This window comes from Penicillium roqueforti (assembly GCF_015533775.1).
Source record: "Penicillium roqueforti strain LCP96 04111 chromosome Unknown scaffold_15, whole genome shotgun sequence".
Taxonomy (NCBI): domain Eukaryota; kingdom Fungi; phylum Ascomycota; class Eurotiomycetes; order Eurotiales; family Aspergillaceae; genus Penicillium; species Penicillium roqueforti.
In genome coordinates, this window is record NW_024067579.1 from 27976 (window position 1) to 48117 (window position 20142).

The 20142-nt window shown below is 48.4% G+C and overlaps 10 protein-coding genes across 10 annotated transcripts; 5 read left to right on the top strand and 5 right to left on the bottom strand.

The window, feature by feature from the left end:
• Nucleotides 1–1732: 1732 nt before the first annotated feature.
• LCP9604111_5867 (glycoside hydrolase family 47 protein) lies at nucleotides 1733–3432 on the top strand (the record flags this gene model as incomplete). The annotated part of the gene is made up of 4 exons (XM_039073724.1): nucleotides 1733–1956; nucleotides 2007–3054; nucleotides 3104–3278; nucleotides 3347–3432. The coding sequence occupies 4 exons, from the start codon at nucleotides 1733–1735 to the stop codon at nucleotides 3430–3432; spliced, it is 1533 nt and encodes a 510-aa protein (XP_038927902.1).
• Nucleotides 3433–4150: 718 nt separating this feature from the next.
• On the top strand, nucleotides 4151–5706 carry LCP9604111_5868 (arylsulfotransferase family protein; the record flags this gene model as incomplete). The annotated part of the gene is made up of 2 exons (XM_039073725.1): nucleotides 4151–4766; nucleotides 4817–5706. The coding sequence occupies 2 exons, from the start codon at nucleotides 4151–4153 to the stop codon at nucleotides 5704–5706; spliced, it is 1506 nt and encodes a 501-aa protein (XP_038927903.1).
• A 592-nt stretch (nucleotides 5707–6298) lies between these two features.
• On the bottom strand, nucleotides 6299–7153 carry LCP9604111_5869 (uncharacterized protein; the record flags this gene model as incomplete). The annotated part of the gene is made up of 1 exon (XM_039073726.1): nucleotides 6299–7153. The coding sequence occupies one exon, from the start codon at nucleotides 7151–7153 to the stop codon at nucleotides 6299–6301; it is 855 nt and encodes a 284-aa protein (XP_038927904.1).
• A 537-nt stretch (nucleotides 7154–7690) lies between these two features.
• On the bottom strand, nucleotides 7691–9379 carry LCP9604111_5870 (NAD(P)/FAD-dependent oxidoreductase; the record flags this gene model as incomplete). Its single annotated transcript, XM_039073728.1, has 7 exons — nucleotides 7691–7877; nucleotides 7942–8250; nucleotides 8312–8418; nucleotides 8489–8648; nucleotides 8705–8814; nucleotides 8873–9031; nucleotides 9086–9379. The coding sequence occupies 7 exons, from the start codon at nucleotides 9377–9379 to the stop codon at nucleotides 7691–7693; spliced, it is 1326 nt and encodes a 441-aa protein (XP_038927905.1).
• Nucleotides 9380–9902: 523 nt separating this feature from the next.
• LCP9604111_5871 (uncharacterized protein) lies at nucleotides 9903–11879 on the top strand (the record flags this gene model as incomplete). Its single annotated transcript, XM_039073729.1, has 10 exons — nucleotides 9903–10110; nucleotides 10178–10255; nucleotides 10303–10427; nucleotides 10496–10659; nucleotides 10724–10807; nucleotides 10863–11039; nucleotides 11097–11180; nucleotides 11234–11517; nucleotides 11582–11684; nucleotides 11744–11879. The coding sequence occupies 10 exons, from the start codon at nucleotides 9903–9905 to the stop codon at nucleotides 11877–11879; spliced, it is 1443 nt and encodes a 480-aa protein (XP_038927906.1).
• A 482-nt stretch (nucleotides 11880–12361) lies between these two features.
• LCP9604111_5872 (uncharacterized protein) lies at nucleotides 12362–12913 on the bottom strand (the record flags this gene model as incomplete). Its single annotated transcript, XM_039073730.1, has 1 exon — nucleotides 12362–12913. The coding sequence occupies one exon, from the start codon at nucleotides 12911–12913 to the stop codon at nucleotides 12362–12364; it is 552 nt and encodes a 183-aa protein (XP_038927907.1).
• Nucleotides 12914–14305: 1392 nt separating this feature from the next.
• On the top strand, nucleotides 14306–14896 carry LCP9604111_5873 (uncharacterized protein; the record flags this gene model as incomplete). The annotated part of the gene is made up of 1 exon (XM_039073731.1): nucleotides 14306–14896. The coding sequence occupies one exon, from the start codon at nucleotides 14306–14308 to the stop codon at nucleotides 14894–14896; it is 591 nt and encodes a 196-aa protein (XP_038927908.1).
• A 653-nt stretch (nucleotides 14897–15549) lies between these two features.
• On the bottom strand, nucleotides 15550–17217 carry LCP9604111_5874 (TPR domain protein; the record flags this gene model as incomplete). The annotated part of the gene is made up of 1 exon (XM_039073732.1): nucleotides 15550–17217. The coding sequence occupies one exon, from the start codon at nucleotides 17215–17217 to the stop codon at nucleotides 15550–15552; it is 1668 nt and encodes a 555-aa protein (XP_038927909.1).
• Nucleotides 17218–17669: 452 nt separating this feature from the next.
• LCP9604111_5875 (uncharacterized protein) lies at nucleotides 17670–18242 on the top strand (the record flags this gene model as incomplete). Its single annotated transcript, XM_039073733.1, has 2 exons — nucleotides 17670–17953; nucleotides 18011–18242. 2 exons carry the CDS (start codon nucleotides 17670–17672, stop codon nucleotides 18240–18242), a joined length of 516 nt encoding a protein of 171 aa, XP_038927910.1.
• Nucleotides 18243–18346: 104 nt separating this feature from the next.
• LCP9604111_5876 (superoxide dismutase) lies at nucleotides 18347–19087 on the bottom strand (the record flags this gene model as incomplete). Its single annotated transcript, XM_039073734.1, has 3 exons — nucleotides 18347–18454; nucleotides 18519–18995; nucleotides 19049–19087. The coding sequence occupies 3 exons, from the start codon at nucleotides 19085–19087 to the stop codon at nucleotides 18347–18349; spliced, it is 624 nt and encodes a 207-aa protein (XP_038927911.1).
• Between the last annotated feature and the right edge of the window lie 1055 nt (nucleotides 19088–20142).

Below are 20142 nucleotides of genomic sequence, written 5' to 3' on the forward strand. Positions count from 1 at the left end.
CCGTTGGGTTTTGTGCCACATGCGACATCTTTGGCTTACAATATCAGATGCAAGATCCCGAAGCATCAAAAGAGAACAGGTAAGACGAGGTGAATCACGGATACGTGCAGCTCCATTTGGGAGTATCTCCGCTAGTCAAGTTGACACCTCGAATATTCCACACCGAAGATGGGCAGGCTTAAGCGTAAGCCATTCAACCCCCAGGAAGTACAATTCAGTCTGCATTCTTACCAACCCTCACCGGTCATAACAGCTCCCAATCTGGCAATTGCCATTGAGGTGCCGTGCAGTTTAACTTTACATTATCCCTGCCCCTGCACGAGTACCTTGCCAATAGCTGCAACTGTGAGATCTGCAAGAAAAACGGCTACTTGCTCGTGTACACCTGCATCAAGGGTTATCATTAAAGGCGATGATATGCTAAAAGATCATCACTTTTCCGAGCGCAAGATGAAGCAGTGCGGAGGTAGTTGCTTCATCTGTTTTCCGAGAACAGGGATTCCACCAATTACCCCCGTTAATATAAGTTGAACGGCCAATGTTATGTTGCCAAGTATACTAGCTACGGCTACTGCAGGACTTTGACATCGAGAAACCTGATTCTCAACCAGAGTGCAAAGTCTTTTATATTAGTTATTTTACTGATGCTACCCAGGTATGATGCTATGGATGATTGTAAATTGATGACTTAACTTAGCACCGCCTAGCGTAGAAATGACAGCAGAGGGCATATGTTACAACTAAGCGATATATATCACGCTTTGGAAATTTATCCGGTGCTAAGAAGGATAGATGCCAGGGTATGGTGTTCAATAGCCGGTACATGTTGTATTCTCGACCGATATCTCCGAACTACATGAGACAAGTGGTTGGAGTTCGAATGCACAATCCATCGGCACGGACCTGTATGATCGACATAAATGTTCCTTGGTTGGATCTAAGTCCATCAGGATCTCCCTCAAAACGTGGAGAAGGTGACATAGACATATATTGACGGGGTCAGACACTCTAGTCCGGTGACAAAGCCCATCACGCTGAGGGGTATGTTGCATGTCAAAGCGGCGTGACAGGACGTGCTCTTCCTTAGCCAAGACCGTGCTAGTCAGGTACATCCTAGATGCCATGGATATGAACCTCCGAAGACAGCGTCATGTTTTCTCGTCACGTCAAGCGGTCGTCTGGCTTGGTCACCCGTATAGTTCTCTAGAATCTGAGTCAAGGTCGATCTAGAACATTGAATACTCGAGTATATCTACAAAGCAACAACTCAGTTATGTGAAAACTGAGACCAAAGATACTTCGGCCTCTTACATTCTCCGATGCCAATAGTGGGTGGCGTCCTTGCAGATCCCCCATGCCCCTGGATCTTCAAAGTCCGATTGGACCCTTTTATTTGGCAGGAATGGCATCTAATGCACAATTCCCGACTATTTCCCGATTTTATGGAGATCTGCAAGTGACATGAGGAATAGTAAACAAATTGGGGGTCGCGTGTGGGTGTCTGCCCGCGTGCTGCCTTCCTCTTTCGCCTGGCCTCTGTCTTGTCAACTGCAACCTCACTATATCCTCATTCCGCACTCCCATCATATTTAAGAATTGCATTGACCTGCTGTGTCGCAGTTCAGGTGGTCTCTCGTTTGCAATTCAAATTATTCTTACATGTGCCCCCCTGCACCGAATCTTGCCTAAATAAACCCGTATATCTATACCCAACCACATCCACTTCGTAATCATGCGCATCTCCTCTCTATCACTACCTTTGATGCTGGGCCTGGCTGGGTCTTCTGCCGCCTATCCTCACCCTGAGCCAGAGGTGATCTTGCCCCGCCAGTCGGACAGCCAGACCAAGGCCGATGCTGTCAAGGAAGCCTTCCAACATGCATGGAATGGATATGTCAAATATGCTTTCCCTCATGACGAGTTGCACCCCGTGAGCAATGGTTATGGTGACTCCAGGTGAACATGTCCGATTATCCAGTTCTTGCTGTGAAACTGACACGCGATAGGAATGGATGGGGAGCCTCCGCTGTCGATGCGCTTTCAACCGCCATTGTCATGGGTAACCAGGATGCTGTTCAGAAGATCCTGGACCACATCGAGACTATTGACTTCTCGAAGACCTCGGACCAGGTCAGCCTGTTTGAGACTACTATCCGATATCTTGCTGGCATGTTGTCCGGCTATGATTTGCTCAAGGGTCCTGCATCCAATCTTGCCCCTAAGTCAGCTCAAGTCGATGCCCTGCTTACCCAGTCCAAGAAACTCGCGGATGTCTTGAAGTTTGCCTTTGATACACCATCCGGTGTTCCCTACAATAACCTTAACATCAGTTCCAAGGGAAATGATGGCTCGACCACCAATGGTCTTGCAGTAACTGGAACTCTGGTGCTGGAGTGGACCCGGTTGTCTGATTTAACTGGCGATGATGAGTATGCCAAGATAAGCCAGAAGGCCCAGTCGTACCTTTTGAACCCTCAGCCATCAAGCGGAGAGCCATTCCCTGGCCTGGTGGGAAGCAACATCAACATCTCCAACGGCCATTTCACCGACGGTGCTGTCACTTGGAACGGCGGCGACGACTCGTTCTACGAGTACCTGATCAAGATGTTCGTGTACGACCCCAAGCGGTTCGAGTCATACAAGGACCGCTGGGTCCTCGCAGCCGAGTCCACAATCAAAAACCTCCAGTCGCACCCCGCCCCTCGCCCGGAAGTGACTTGGTTGGCCTCATATAATAACGGCCAGTATGATCTTAGCTCGCAGCACCTGACCTGCTTCGATGGCGGCAGTTTTATCCTGGGCGGCACCGTGCTGGATCGGCAAGACTTTATCGATTTCGGCTTGCAGCTCGTAAATGGCTGTGAGGCTACTTACAACCAGACCCTGACCGGCATTGGACCAGACTCGTGGGGCTGGGACCCGACGAAAGTGCCATCTGACCAAAAGGATTTCTACGAGAAGGCCGGGTTCTACATCAACAGCGGCTCGTATGACTTGCGCCCTGAAGTGATCGAGAGTTTCTACTACGCGTACCGCGTCACAGGGAAAGAAATCGTGGGTCATTCTCCCTTCCACTGATGTTCTAATATACTGACTCATATAGTACCGCGACTGGGTGTGGAACAGTTTCAAGGCGATTAATGCTACCTGCCGAACTGACTCGGGCTTTGCTGCTGTGAGCAACGTGAATACAGCTGGCGGTGGCTCAAAGTACGATAATGAGGAGAGCTTCCTCTTTGCTGAAGTCCTGAAATATGCATACCTTGTACATGCCGAGGGTAAGTTGCTAGTCTTCCCAGTCACCCTTCTTTTTTTCAAACATTGCTAATCCTGGGTTCTGGTATAGATGCCCCATGGCAAGTTCAGAAGGGCCAGAAGAATTCCTTTGTGTACAATACCGAGGCTCATCCCATGAGAGTGTCCCACACCTAGTTCATACGAGAGTTGGGCTATCACTACAGTATATAGTGCATGCATCAAGCCTTTATTATCCTTTGTCATTGGATTTAGTACTGCAAAGAAAGACAATTTGTAGCCTTCTAAACCATAGTAATACTGAAAACTAAAGCCTTCAATTCAGACGGTTCTCCAATCTGGCAGAGTACAGTAAAAACACAAGTGCCCCGTGCTACACTTCAGCTCCATTGGACATTTTATAAACGTCAAATAAAAAATGGCGCCCGATATTGATACTTGAGTCTGATAAGTAATCTATACTTTATATCGAGATGAGCAATTAATAGTTGGACGCACACCATTTGGTTGAACTTACCGACTTGCCTGCCAAAAGAGGGGAAAGACAACATTGGTCATTGCATATTGATTCTGGGCCTGTTTAGGATATATGTTTCTTATGAATTGGCCAGTCAACGAAGAGTTCTAGCTCGGCTACACGATATGATTGCGCCATTTTCAGAACCGGTGACACAATAGCTCGCTAGAGAATGAATTTCTATAAAACAGGCCATAACACACCTAGGCAAGACACAATGATGCTATCCGCAAAGAATATCGCGAACACGCTAAATTACTAGTAGACGCCAGAGAAGAATCTCCATTACCGTGTATAAGATGGCGATGCAATTCTCTTCGAATACAGTAAATAGTAGAAAGCAATTGATCGCAACAAACCTACATATCACCTACAGCCATGGCTCTCCTAAAACAAACTCTCCTAGCAGCACTAGCGACAACCTCACTACACCAAAGCAACGACCACTACCGCTCACGACCCGACCTCGCACCACCGCAGTTAAACATCACCATCCCCGCCGCAAACCCGAATGGCTCCGAATATGTTTTCATCGCCCCGTACTCCGTGGACGGGACACTAGAACGGCCCGGCCCGTACATCTACCGCAAAGACGGCGACTTGGTGTGGGCCGGCACAGGCTACTACGCCGGATTCGTGGCGAATTTCCATCCTACAACGTACCAGGGGAAACCTGTTCTCCAGGCCTTCCAGGGTAGTATTGATGGTGCGCATGGTGAAGGGTTTGGGCAGCATGTCCTGCTCGATCAGAGTTATCAGCACGTTGCCACCTCGACTGCCGCGAATCATCGTGTTTCGTCGATTCATGAGTTCAATGTTATCCGCGGAGAGACGGCTTTGATTGAGGTCTTCTATACGACTCCGGTGAATTTGTCGGCTTATGGTGGGAATTCTTCGCAGGTGTGGTTGGGGAATGGGATTTTCCAAGAAAATGATATTGCCACTGGGAAGTTGGTCTTTGAGTGGAATGCTTTGGAACACGTTGATCCTTCTGGTAAGATAATTTGCCTGACTTTATAAAGATCATATCTAACCGTCGACTAGAAAGTCTAGTGCCACTGGGCTCCAAATATGCTAATAACGGACTGTCGTCCGCCGAAGCATGGGATTACTTCCACATTAACAGCCTCGACAAAAACGAAGAAGGCGACTACCTGCTCTCGTCCCGACACACGAGCACGATCTACAAGATCAACGGCACAGACGGCTCAATCATCTGGCGGCTCGGCGGCAAATATCCCAGCTTCTCACAAATCGGCAACTGGACCTTCGGATTCCAACACCACGCCCGCTGGCAACCGCAACCAAGCCAGCTGGGGACGGAGGTAATCTCGTTCTTTGATAACTCCGGCGACGGCACTATCACATTCAACGATGTATCCCGGGCATTGGTTATCCAGATAAACCACACAGACAGCACGGCGACGGTTCTCCGCAAAGCAACAGCACCTTATGATCTCCAGGCCCAATCCCAGGGCAATACGCAGCTGCTTTCTGACGACCGAATCTTCGTCAACTGGGGTTCGGAGGGTGCTTTCACGGAATTCGGTGCTGATAATGAGATTCTTTACCATGCCCTTATCGAAACGGGGGCGGTCAGCTACCGTGGTTTCCTGGGGAACTGGACTGCGACGCCGAAGGAAAGTCCGGCGCTGGTTGCGCTGAAAACGGCTTCGAATCTTGTGGAGCTTTATGTTTCTTGGAATGGGGATACCGAGACTGCGGCTTGGAGATTCTTTTATGTCAACGGGCAGGAGAAGACGCGGGTTGGTCAAGTGGATAGGAACTCCTTCGAGACGGCTTTTACTTGGAAGTCGACTTTTGCATTGTCTTCCTCTGCTAGATTTGTTGCTGAGGCTGTTGACACGAATGGGGAAACTCTTGGGCAGACGAGTTTGACTGCTACCACTGCCAATATCAAGTTGCTGGCGTGATAGCCAAGATTGGGGGACCTCAGATCTTCAACTCCGGTCGCAGAGCTCTCTTCAACTGTGCTCTCCTTCTACCATTTGTCATTCTGCCATATTCTTCTAGACTTACTATATATACACCCCCAAATTACTAGCTACACACCCTTTTGAACTACTTTGGGTCAGGCCTTTTGGCTGGCCATGTAATTTACCGAGTTTTATCAAGTAATCTACACAACCACTAAATACTAGCACTCCCAACTACCCATTATTCGTATTTGTAGGATTATTACTATCATCTGTTATGCAAATAGCTTTATAAAACTAGTCGGAGGCGGTATCGTATCATCTGAAGAATGTGTAGCTAGTAATTTGGGAGTTATAGAGGTCCCTGGGAATAGTTGACAAACTAAGCTCCGATTTGAAACAAGTTATCACTTCTCCGACATGAATACGACTATATTTCCCATCGATTTTGATCAGAGCAAGGTCCCAACCTATGACTTGATGCAGCGGAAGGAGACGATCATATGACTTTATGCGGCGGAAGGAACACGATCACATGATTTTATGCAGCGGAAGGACACAATTCCCATGAGTTATAAGTCTGGACTAATTAAACATCTGCAAAGTATTTTAGGCGGACCTGGTCCATCGCGAGCTCTTCCGGCATTGGCTGTAGGAATTTATCAATCTCATGGACCCAAAAAGTGTTGTGTGGATTGACTTGGTAGGCAGTAGTGTATTTCCAATATGACGGATACCAACCAGCAGTTTCCCAATCAATGATACCAACGAGATCATCTCCACGAACAAGAATGCTGAGGCTGCTAAGGTCGCCGTGCGTAAATACCAAAGGCCAAGTCTTGCTGTGCTGTTTGATAAGTTCCTGGATGTCAGGGGGAAGCCTTGGATCAAATTCCATGCCCATGCGTATATGCCGATGGAAGTCTTGGATGTTTTTAAATGGACCGAAGCGCAAGGAAGTGCCCGCAACACGACAGTCAAAAAGTGACCCGCCATCAACATTAGCAATCATATTGCCTTCTGGGGGTTGAAGTTTCCGCATCTCGAGGATTTTCTCAGCTAATTGCGAAAGAAGTTTCGCCTTTGAATCCTCACTTCGATAAACCCAGCGTTTGCCAATTATGTCTCCCTGAATCCTTTCCATCACGATATAGGTCCGCCCGGATCGAGTGAATGCACAGAAAACCTTTGGTACCGGGATAGATGTATGCTGCGATATGAACCGCATTGTTGATGCCTCAGATAAATAAACGCGACACCCGTGCTTAACGCAAATTCCGCCCGTCAACATGAGAACATTCCCTTGTCGAGGTCGAATACGCTCAAGGAGTTTGATCGCTATAAGTGTCGAATACCGACGCAAAAAGGTGTTCTTGACTGGTTGGGATGCACCAAATGAAGCAGAGGATGGCGAGGAGGAAGGTCCTTTTTGACTGGACGACATTATGATTGTGCTTGAAATGTTCAAGGGAATATCTCAGGAATATCTCGTTTCTAGACTGTGAAGGGAACTTAGCATGGGGTCTTCCATAGGAAGTGATGGTCAGTGATGCCCAGGGGTTATCCCTGATGGTATGATCCCAGGTTCGAAGGTGTTTAGGGCCCTTCACGTGATATCACATGAGCCGGGTCTATTCTCGGGCCAGCTGAAGTTATTGTACGAATTCTTCTATCTTCCACTTGACTTTCTATTGTCTCTCCCGCCTCAATTTGGTTGGGGTCTGCTGGGTCTGCGCTGCAGTGTATTTTGGGGTGGAAGCGGGTTCGACGATCGCCTAGAGTGCCCACTTATATAGCTGGCCACTTCTACAAACATGTAAACATCAAACTCTCGCTTAGATAGCAAGCGAACTACGAATAAAGAAAATTTCTATAAATTAGATAAGAACGACCACACTTCCATTCTGTCCAAATAGGAAACAAAGAGTCTGTCTACATTAAGGACTTTACATGCACAAACATCCATGCAAACATTCTGAATTCAAAGCTTGGCATCATGTTTCCAGCCCGGCATATCAGCGAGATCTTTCGCCGGGGCACTACGTATAGATTTGAGAGCATCACCCCCAGGTCTCCACCCCCACGGATCAGCTAGGTCTGGCGAAAGAGACCCTTCTATCAGCTCAACGACATGTTTGCCGATGTTGGGTAGAAGCTTGAAGCTATGACTGTAGTATGCGCTGTTAGCAAGCCGCTGATGGTATAAAAGCCCGCATTTGATTATCAACTCACCCACTATCTCCCGTGGCCAGAATGAAGTTTTTCCACTTGGGGTGTTCGCAGATGAGTAAATTGGCGTCGGCAGTATCTGTGCACCAGCACATAGAGCGGTTGAAAAGCTCTTTATGCTTGAATTGAGGCAAGAATCTCGCAATTGCCTTGCGAATGGTGACCTCGGAAGCTTCTGGGTAAGTATCTGTAGGATGTTTGGCGTGTGATCTTGGGACAGATATGTTTTTAGGAGAGGTCGCTCCGTAAGGTTGATGCTGCTTGAAGCGAGAGAATCCCGGGAACTCGTCGCAGACTTTGATAACGCCGTACCTATAGGGACTTAGCATGCGGTTCTGCTCTTTCCAACATTAGATCAAGAGGGATTGCTTACTCGTTGGGCTCGAAGAAGAAGCCGTATTCGCCATCGTATACCACGGGTGTGTTTTTGTACTTGGCTACTTCCTCGGGTGTGAGCTGAATATGAGCAAAGACCCACGCCTGCAAGAATATAATTAGTAACTGATTCATTTGAACCGGGATAGAGAGAAGAAGTATATCGTGAACTTACTTTCGAAACACACTGGTCCTCCAAATCTACCAATGTTGGACTCCAAGCACCAGCAGCCAAGACCACCTTGTCGGCGTAATATCTAGTGCCATCTACTGTCTCAACACCATTGCATGTGATCCCATCGGCGGTAAACAGCGGTTGCTTGAAAGTTCCAGATCTATGCAATTTCGCGTCAGTAAAATAAATACAAGCTAAAAAAGGGTCATTACATACTTGCCAAATCCAAAGTTGACACCTTGATCCTTTAGAAAAAGTCCGATTGCATTGATAGCCTTGGCTGCAGCAAGCCAACCTCCATCGCCACAAAACAAGCCTTTCCACCCCTGAATTTAGACTTTATTAGCCGCTGGCCCTTCAAGGTTGTGTACGGGTGAAATTTACCTTTACCTGCTCTCTTGTAAAGACTGGCATCTTTTCAAGTATATCATCTTCGCTTTCTAACAACCAGTTCGTTTTCTCTAACCCAATGTTCGCGTCGAGCATTGATTGGTAGCTTTTTCGAAGATCTGCAATACCGTCTTTGGATGACGAGCAGTCAATCTGAATGTGTTAGTATGGAATGTTGAATCTCCAATGGCTATTTTTCTAACTCACCCTGCCGACATTGTGAAAGAAGGGCTTGAATAGTGGATCATTATTCCACATGTCAAGAGCCTCGAGCGAAAGTTGCAGATCTGGCCCATTGCGCAATCGGATGCCCATGATCTTGTTAAGATCGTATCCTGCCGATTGAGCCGAAGGAATGGGATATACATCAAGCACTGTGATATTCGAGGGAGTATACCCAGAGCGGATGAGGTGCAACGCTGTTGAGGAACCCATGGTGCCGCCTCCCCCAACCACCACGACTTTCGTGGTTGTACGCGAATACGCCATTTTTCGGGTCATTTCGGTGCGAAAACCAGAATGAGGGAAAACAGGATGTGAATTTAAGAAGTTGAATGGCACCAATTGCTAAGAAACTTGCTAAAGCGATTAGATAATCCCCATCTATATAACATCGCGTGGACCTTCCATCGATTACCCCGATGGCCAGAATCCGGCCTTGGCAATGCGGGGAATTACCAAATTGGCGATAACGAGATAGCCTTTTGCGGTTATCGGCCCCGGCTTTCGTTCCGTTATCATTTGATATCGGCTCACTGGAAGTCCATACAAAGATTACGCCGCCATGAATGCGCGTACTTTCGCGTGGACCTTCACCCGGCTTGATATGACCCGAATGGAACTTGATTGACCCCGAAGCTAGAGGGGAACATCCATGTCTCTGCGGGTAGAAGAGATAAGCTCACATATAAAAAGCAACTAGGTCCTGCAATCAATGTCGGGGGAATAAATCAACACGCATGGAAAGCGAAATTCTGTTGACATCAAAGACCCCGAAAGCCCTGTCATGGCACAACCTATCATAATGGCCGACACAAAGACTCCTGTCTCGGATTCGCACGATGCTCCTTCTATCGCAGATAATGCCATCGGCCATGGTGCTGTGATTGACATGCAGCACTACAAGGACACCGTTCCGCTGTGGAAGCGAGTATGGCAGCATAGTCTGACACAGATGATGCTGTTGAGCATCCAAGCATTCTGTGGACCAGCAATGGCTGATGCAATTACCGGTAAGACTGATTCACCATTATACGCTAGGCTACAGAATGGCCTGGACCTTTCGCTAATGTTTTGCAGGCCTCGGTGGCGGTGGTCTTGCCTCTACTCGGGTGTCAAATATCTCGACCTCAATTGGATATGCCACGCTGGCAGTCGGTATGTTTCATTACCCAACATGAGTATTTAGATACTAATTTGAATAGTCTGCTGCATCGGAGGTCCTCTTGTGAACAAAATCGGCATCAAGTGGGCTCTTATTCTCGGCTCAATGTCCTTCCCAATCCAAGGCTCGGCATACTACTGCAACAGCAAATTTGGAAACGAATGGGTGAGCGATGGCAATGACAATGGAAACGACAAGAAATGTGACTGCATGATCTAACAAGTCCCTCCTAGTACCTCATCCTGAGCGGTGCTATCAGCGGTATCGGGACTGCTTGCTGGTATGTCGCTGAAGCTGGAGCCATCATGACGCTTGCCCCCTCCGGCGCCCGTGGGAAGTATCTGGCTCTGTGGATCGTTTCGCGAAATCTTGGACAATTGGTCGGCGGTGCAATCAAGTGAGTAATGCCTCAGTCAAAGACTCGAATGGGAAATTTGGACTAATACTTTCGCTCTATGTAGCCTATCTAAGAACTTCGAAAAAGGCGTCAGTGGCGGAGTCACTTCCGATACGTTTATTGCCTTTGTGATCATTGAGTGTCTTGCGTGGGTTCTTATAAGAGAGAATTGCCTGCAACCTTATGCTTATGATGTTTAATAGGCTACCATTCGCGCTATTGATCACACCCTTCGAACGCGTTGTCCGGTCTGACGGTACAAAGATTGTCACTTCGGAAACTCTTTCCACCAAGATGGAATTCAAGTATATTGCAAAGACCCTGAGCTCGAAACTTATTATTCTTTCTGCGCCCTGGGCACTTTGGTCATTTTTCTACGGGTAAGCCCGACAGTCACTGCCATCACCATCAAAAGCGATAATGCTAATATTCGAAAGTGGTACTTGGTCTACATATCTAGGAACTTATTTCACCGTCCGTGCTCGCGCTCTCTCGTCGCTCATCTCGCCTTTCTTTTGCATGTAAGTCATGCGAAATCATATCATCAACACAAACTAACCTTGGTGCGTATCAGCATTGGCTGTTTCGGCCTCGGATTCATTCTCGACATGAAGGGTTTCAGCCAGCGCCGTCGTGCCCAGATCGGCCTCTACACTGTCATCATCCTCAATGTCGGCGTCTATATCTGGTCCATTATTATGCAGGTCAAGTTCAACCACAACAAGCCCGGCGCCATCGATTGGGACGATGGACTGTACGCTTCGTCGTTCCTACCATATTTCTTCGTGCAGACGACCGGTCCGCTGTCCCAGTCGTATATGTATTGGCTTTTGTCTTCCTTCGCCACCGACTCGCAGGGTAAGTGACTCCATAGACTCGGACCCGAGTCCATCACGGCATTGGACGCTAATGGCAATTTCAGAAAATGTCCGCAATGGTGCCGCATTCAGATGCATTGAAGCTGTTGGCCAAGCTATTGCCTATGGCATGAACACCCAGATTAAAACTAATCCTCTGATTGGATTGTAAGTTCAATCATCTGAATTCGTCCCTTTTGACAAAAAGCCAACTGACCTGATTCAAGCTGCGTGACGTTCGCCCTACTCGGAGCCTCTGTAATCCCCATGATTCTGCTTGTCAACACGACACCGGACCGTATCCCTGCAGATTTAGTTGCCGAGGAGCAGAATGCTGCTCTTGAGAAGATTCGAGATGTCTAAGTCTGTTTGCATGGCGGGGCTGAAAGCAGCTTACGCCTTTCAATTACCAAGCTTGCTAGAATGATATAAGGAGTCTTATTTGCCCCTACTTGGATTGTCTATATTTCGTTTATTTAATCTGGATCTAATGGTCAACAATTTTGCTTACTTGAAACTACTCCTTTCCGTACTATTGTAACGTTTTGCATTCGTTTCGTAACGCGCGATCAGACCATTCAATTTGTTAAGTTGAGCATTAATCAAAAACCCCTTATCATCAAGCTGAAACCAAAGAATGTTCTCCATCAAATCGAAATGAAAGACAGGTGCTTCTCGTGAACATAAAAGTCGAAAAGACATAAGAAATGAATAGCCAAAAGAATGAGGGTAAACAAGATAAAACACACTCGCATCCATCTCACAATGAACCAATCCATAGAAATGTTCATTCGGGCAAAGCTTCGCCAAGCCCTAAATTCCCCAGCCAACCACGCGCATTGACTTCAACGGTACTGTACGCGCTCGTAGGTGTACTCAACTACTTGGCGGGAGTACTCGACATCCTGGTAGTAGACCTCATCACCCTCGTAGAACTCATCATACTCCTCGTGGAAGAACGCCTCGTCTTCGTAGTAGTCATCATCCTCTTCGTAGGCCACTGAACGTATGACTCCTAACATGCGTCCCGGTCCTAGTCTGTCGAGGTGTCTCTCGATGACTCTGTCCCTTTGGATCACTCTTCTCTCGCCTCTGTTGAACCAGTAATCGAGCAGTATGAGAAGTAGCAGATACCAGACTTCGTCAACTGAAGGCTTGAAGCTGGAGATGGGACCGATGAATTCAGAACCGCCGTTCCAGGTCAGGTGTTCTCGGAAGTTGAAGTTGCGGGACCTGACTGGTTCACTTTCACGGCGTCTGGGAAAACGCACGAAATCTTCGAAGATGAATAGGATATGACAGAGGTTTGAGGCATAATAGTCGCATATCTCGAAGTGCGCGTGCCAGAATGAGGTACCACGGGGGTAGACCTTTTTGCAGATAGTGACAATGCACATGTTGATGTTGAGGATTGGGATTGTAGAAGTTGAGCTTGGAAGAAGGTATGTTTGAATAGAGTGGGAATATCGAAGCTGGGAAAGAAGGGCTTTAATCTTGATGGCTGCTTAAGAAAGGGGAGGACTTGACCGGGTATTTAAGCACTTCATCACAGCCATATAGTATCATCTTTATGCTTTTCTACAATCAGGCAACATACATCAAGCTTAGATATGATTATAAGCAGTATTTCCCGAGACCTTCATGGCCAATAGATATTATGACTCGACATTTTGAGGCGGCCAGTAGGTAGGCAGTGTATACTTCCTTGCTCTTTATAACGTCAAGTTATATGCCATAGAGGGATTCCACGTATGACTTTGCTTGATTTTGGGATGGCAGCCCATCATAATCTCATAGTATAGTGTGATAATTGCTGCATAGTGGCTTTGGCTCCATCCCAAGAGCTTCAATATTCAACCTGATTATAGTAATGTGTATTGCTATTATTTCCTTGTTCTTTCTACTATTTTCAACGAAATTTCTTAGATCAGAGCCTCTTTGTCGCTACCTACCATGTTTGCATGTTTGCATTCTATATGCCTCATTTGCATCATTTGCATTCGTGAAGACCATTCACCATAAGGTAGTCTCTTAGAGGGGGAGAATAACGCGGGCTTCGTCAATCACCTGTTAAGAGCACACAGTGTTTACTTACACTCTTGCATCCTTGCATCCTTGCACTCTTGCACCGCTGGATCAAAAAGAAATTCTTTCCATCTGCTTCAAAGGTGGTACTCTTGATGTTCACAGGTCCACGTCACTCTCATCATGATAATGAGTCTAGCTACTAGTCAACACGAGGCTGACCAAGCCGAGGCCAGACAAGGTGAGGCAGATCAGAAAGTGACAACGTTGACATGACAGCTAACCAACCAGCTCTAGAGCAATCCCTGATCTTATGTCAAGGACCCGGTATCAATATTAGCATCCAGGCCTTTGACCTGCGCCACTGCTCTCTTGACGGGCCCAGCGACTCCCCAGGAGGCCACCAATCACCCTCGGCATCTCTTGGTAGGGGCGCCAGCCATGCCAGCGATGACACAGATTCTCACTCGTCCACTGAACAGTGCAGCGAGAACGAATCATCTGAAAACGCGTTAGTCTCACCTCAAACACCTTTGAGACAAATGATCCCAACATGGATCTCGAGCCTCATTTCAGTCTCACCCCGACTAACCATTGATGGAAGTCCTTCTCGGCCTTCAAGGTCGCCCAGAATGTCCGACCCCTGGGATATCTACAAGTCAGATACTGCTGTCGCCAATTACCGCGCGATCGGGGCCCAATACCAAGCATGGATAGCCGATACAGCCACAACCCCATGCCCAATCCGCCTATCAACACTCACCATGGCAGACATAGTCGAAAACCCGCACGAGGAGTACAGGTTCGAGGTATGCCGCAACGAGTTCAGATCCCCACCCGATGAAGTGGGGGACCTCGAATCGGTCGGGCTCTCGATGGCAAATACTTGGCGCCTCCTTTTCCTGAGGCGATATGGATCCTGGGATGACGATAGCCGAGAGGGCTGGACGGCTTACCAGCACCGCACCGCACACGGCGCGATCTTCGCTGAGAACATCACAAGACACTTCGGACCTTACTGGTCCCAGATCGCTCTGGCGCAGTACGCGTACGACCATCACATCGACACCCTCCGACATGTTTATGTAGTCAACATTCAGAATTTGTACACCTGGCCTTACGTGGAATCCTGTCTTTACCCCCGTCATGGCTTGCAATGGTACGATGACGATCAATACCAGTGCTGGGAATACGGTACCAGGGAGTATCAGGAGCTCCTGGGTACCAAGCTGGGAAGGGGGGTGGCGCGTCTGGTTCTGAGCGCTTGGCCGAGAGGCACTCACCGTATCGAGGCAGTCATCACGTGGACGTATGTTGGGACCTTGCAGATGCGGTTTGATATCGAGCGAATTTGATTCATGGCCGAGGGGCACCCACTGTATCGAGGTGACCTGCACGTGGACGTTTGCTAGGACCTTGTAGATTCGATTTGATATTGAGCGAATTTGATTTGTGACTTCGAGCTTCGTGAACCAAAAGAGCGCTTTGATCCAATGTAGAGCGAATCGTATGAAGAGGAGAAGCGCTAGCCTCTCTTGGCGGTTTCGGCAGAACTTAGAGTAAGAGGTCGATCGGCCATGGCAGGGAATAGCCTCATCGTAGTCAATCAGATGCCGGGGGTGTTGGAAATTTTGAAACCCTATATAGTATGTAGTATAGTAAGGCGTGGGAGACATCAGTTGACAATGGTGCCTAATCAATGGACAAGGCAGAATCCGTCGATCTCAACACTATTGTGAGAGATATATAGTGCGTCTGGATTTTGATGAGCCGGCATCCTATCAACCCCAAGCACTATGCTCCGGTGTCATATTCACACCAACACGGGCCTAATAGAAGTTGATATTAATATCGGCAGCAAGCAGTTTGACTGCGCCACATTTTACGTCTCTCACTCAGCTTCACCATAGTGCTATATTACATGTAGATATGAAGAACTACAATGGGTACTGCGGGTATACCAATAGTCAAAAGGTCAAAGACATGATTCCCAAATAGGAAAGAGATTTCATCCAGTCCTCTGCCGACAAAAACATGACGATTTAATAGGCACATCCGCCCAGGCTAAATCAGCTTTCAGTCGCGGCAGCATGGCACGCGCCTCGTTTTTCTGACCCATCTTGATCAAACACTCAAAATACCCATGCGAAGCCCATACATTCGCTGGATGCCTCAAAGCACGGGGCAGAGATCTGTCAACCCCAAGGTCCGCAGCATATACGGCTACAGCCTCCTCGACGCGATCCTGTTCGAGCAACAACGCTCCAAGTGCGTGTCTAGCCGGCTGCATCCAGCCCCACGGCTCGTCATACGGCAACGAATCATCTCTCCTCACAGCTTCCCGGAGATATGAAAAGGCAGTATCGTATTCGCCCCGGCGATATGCAATCTCGCCATCCAACATCGCCTCACCGACACGGAGGATGTCGATGCAGCGGTTATTGAAGATCGTCCGTGAAGCCGGGACAAGCTTCATCGCTCCCAGAAACCGTTCTCGCTCTTCCTCTGCTTCCACAACACGACTGGTCGCAGCGAACGCGATCCCCTTTGCATAGTGCATCATAGCAGTGGTGACGCAGTACAGCTCTGCGCCTTCCGGCAGTTCCGCAGCAATAATATCCTCCCAGCGGCCGAAGCGCACAAACACATGCATTTGCACGGAGATAAAGCCCTCCAGCCAGTCCGCCATCGGCGGCGACTGGATGCGGAGGAGAGGCTCAGTGATTATCCGGGCGAGCTCGGCCCCAGACTCGAGTGCGACCTTCGATCGACCGCCCAGCATAGCAGCATAAATCCTGAAATGATAATCATGCGCACGGTAAAGATTATAAAAATGGCCCAGGGGCTGGTTGGCGAGGAACTTCTCGTCTGCGCGGATTGCAGAGGTATTAGCCGCCACTGCGTTTTTGTAACCGCCACACAGGACGTCAATATGGGACGACATGTGCTCCAGATGACCAGCGTCTGGTACAAGGCCGCGAAGAGAGTTGGATTTCGGCAGGGCAAGTTCAGGAATGGGGGACATTTCCATCAAATGGATGTAGAGATGCAGGACGCCGGGATGATCATAGGAGTCGGCTTGTTCAAAGACTCGATTCAGCGCCTTTTCCGCTTCCAGTGTTTTCGCACCTGGCGCCACCTCGCCGGTCTTCACGTCCCACAGACCCCATGGGGTCAGGTTCATCAGCGCATCGCAGTACAGCGCGGTCACGTCGAGGTCATCCGGGTAATCATTGTACACTGATGTCATTGCCTCGGCATAATTCTTATCCCATTCCGTGCAGTCTTCTATGGGCTGTTCTTGGGGATACCGGTGCTGCAGTGCATCGATAAGAGCATTCTCCAACGGCGTCGCGGTGGGAGCGTGCTTCTTGGCCTCTAGGATCGCGCGATGGGCGCGACTCGTGGTGGCGGACAGATCTTCTCCGTCGAATAGCTGCCATGGCTTGTTATAGTTCGGACCCAGGGCAAAGGCAATGCCCCAGTATCCCATGACGCACGTCCGGTCGAATTCGACGACCTTTTCGAAGCATCGGATGGATTCTGCGTGGTTGAAGGCGTAGGCCCAGATCAAGCCCCGACTAAACCATAGTTGGGCATCTTCATTTGTTGTGCTCACATTGCGACGGTAGTCGCCTAGGTTATAGTAGTCCTCGGCGGGAGATGGCTGGTCCATTTTGTTGATGTGGTTGCGTATGTTGTGGCGGAGGAGGGGTATGGTTGCCGAACACGGCTCTCGCCCAGACTCATATCTAACCACTTTGACCACATGTGACACGGGGATAAGCGCCATAGCAAATGATGTATATACTGGGTTATTTATAAATAGTCGCAGCTGAGGAAAGTGCCTGAGGCAGTATATCCTGAGGCAACAAGGCAGTAAGGCATCAATCCGCCCCACATGAGCAGATTTGAGGAAATCCACTTTAATGTGCTCAGTCATGCTCGATCACTCTCACCTTCCAAGGTTGAGCACCTTGGGGGCCTACTGGGAATCCTATTTAGATAGCCTCCTTTCATCTCTCTTTGTGTTTGTTACCTGCAGTCAATATAGTCACATACATATCAATCCTCTTCGATCCCATCTCATTCCATCTCATTTCACCAGCTTCACTTTTATAGATCACCATGTGTGGAGACACCAACCGCCCAACATTCGGAGGCACCATTGCCGTCCTATTCCCCCGAGGCACTCACCAGAGCTCGAACACTTCAGATAGATCATTGTCCTCGTCACCAGAATCAGTATCCTCATTTGCATCATCATCGTCGATTGCCTCGATGTCATCATACTCTCTTTTCTTCCGCGACACGGATGCAACAACGCCCAAGACAAGAGCAATCTTCCGGACACAAGACGCAGAGACATATCACGCACTCAAAGAATGTCGAAATGTCGATATGCGCATCGAGTGGGTTGATTCTGTTCCACGAGTCATTCAAGACAAAATGCTGACAGTTCATATCAGGAAATTCGGCGATCTCTCTATTACATCACAATCCATCTCTCCGCTCCACCAGTTCCGTTTGAATATGGGACAGGACAAGAACTGCAACACGGCGAATCCGATGGAGATCGAGTTCGAGCTGCCCGAAAGGCTGGACCTGGGCGTCTCGGACAAGGGTGTCATCGGCCGACAGGTGACTGTCAGAGAGCAGGGGGGTTCGATTTTGGGGATCGGAGTGGTGGGATACAACTAAAGTGACTGGCTTCTACATACTTCATAGACATAATTGGAATCATGAATCATTTGCAGCTGCAGTTGAAACTAATTGAAACTCAAAACTCTACTTCATTATAGACTTCAAAGCTTCAGCAGGTTCTCCACACCAGCATTGTATCGCTTCTCTGCCTCAGCCCAGTGAATAATCTTCCAAATACCCTCAACATAGCCAGCCTTGTTGTTCAAGTACTACAAGCAAGCAGTTTAGCAGACAAATACACACAAGACGGGTAGAGCAAGAGAATAAACATACCTGGAGATAGTAGGCATGCTCCCACATATCGACACCAAAGACAGGCACATCAGGAGCATTAATAGGATCCTGATCCTTAGTCGTAACAATCTCAAGTTGACCCTTGGCACCACCCTTACTCACAAGCCATCCCCATCCACTCCCCTGAAGACCGAGCAGCTCCGCACCAAAAGCCTTAACAAACGCTTCATGCGAGCCCCAGCGGGAGGCGATGGCTTCGCTCAGAGCAGGAGCACCACCGAGGTCATTCCCAGGAGTGCCGGGGGGAGTCAAGTTCTTCCAGAACAGGGAGTGGTTAATGTGGCCGCCGCCGTTGAAGCGGAGTTTCTGTTGCAATGCGATCAGGGTTGGGACATCATCTGCTGAAGCTGCCGAGGCTTGAGCGGAGAGTGCTGCGTTCAGGTTGTTGACGTATGCCTGGTGGTGCTTCTGATGGTGCAACTCCATTATCTGCTTGGAGATGACGGGTTCCAACGCCTGTTTATTGTTAGTATGGAAGAGATTCGGGTTCATGATCGGATGGTTCTTACATCGTAGGCGTAGGGGAGAGCAGGTAGAGTGTGAGACATTGTGGAATTGTGGATTATGTGTGTGTTGAGAGTTGAGAAGAGTGAGAATGGAGAGTAGAAATGTAGGCGATAGATAAACCACCAAGGTCCCTGGGGATGCCCCTCTCTAGAAGTGACGTGATAGTAAGCATATGTCAAGACCTCGGGAGGCCACCAAGGTGGATATCCACCGGTGGATGTGGACGGCAATTGGGATGAGTTGGATTGAGCACATTTCTCCCAAAGTTGCTCTAACCTGCTCAGTCGGCCCTCGCAGAGTATTCCCGGAATTACATAAAGCAGGTCTAATCCACCATCTGGTATCTGTATTATCTCATACAATGGTCTTCCTCGTTTACAAAGAGAGACAGGGGAACTAGCCGGGGAAACTGGGTCTCTATGCTCAAAGTGGGCTTGAGCAAAGATATCATTTACACTAAACAGAAATAGAGTCAAGGTTGGACAGCACGCATTGTAGAACAGTCAACAGTGTATACAAAAAAGACAAATAAGAATGAAGCAAAAAAAAAAGATAGGCCAGCAGGATATGGAACCAGAAGGAACCTTGAACAAAGTGTCCTCAGAAAAATCTTCACTGAACAACAGAGAGCTATCTCTGTGATAGGTTCTAAAAATTGGGTCGGAGATGAAACAGAGCTCCTAATGAACAATGCAATGCGGGCATCAGCTGGACAGTCTGTTTCCACAGACGTCAGTCAGAATACGCGACTGGTAGAGCATTGTTACCTCCTCAGACATGTTTCGTGCCACAACCTAACCTGATACCCACAAGACAGAGCTCGAGATGGTCGATGCAAGCAGCAGCTGGACAGTCCGTATCCACAGACGTCAGTCAGAATACGCGACTGGTAGAGCATTGTTACCTCCTCAGATATGTTTCGTGCCACAACCTAAACTGATACTTGCAAAGACCATGGTAAAAAAAATCAAGAGCACTCCAGGAACGAGGTGTAGTGCGGACCCAGAGTGGTGTGGAGAAGAAAGAAAAAAGGAAGGAAGTGGGAGGAGGCAGGGAGGTATTTATACCTTCCCAGTGGCTTAAGGCAAACGGGTAG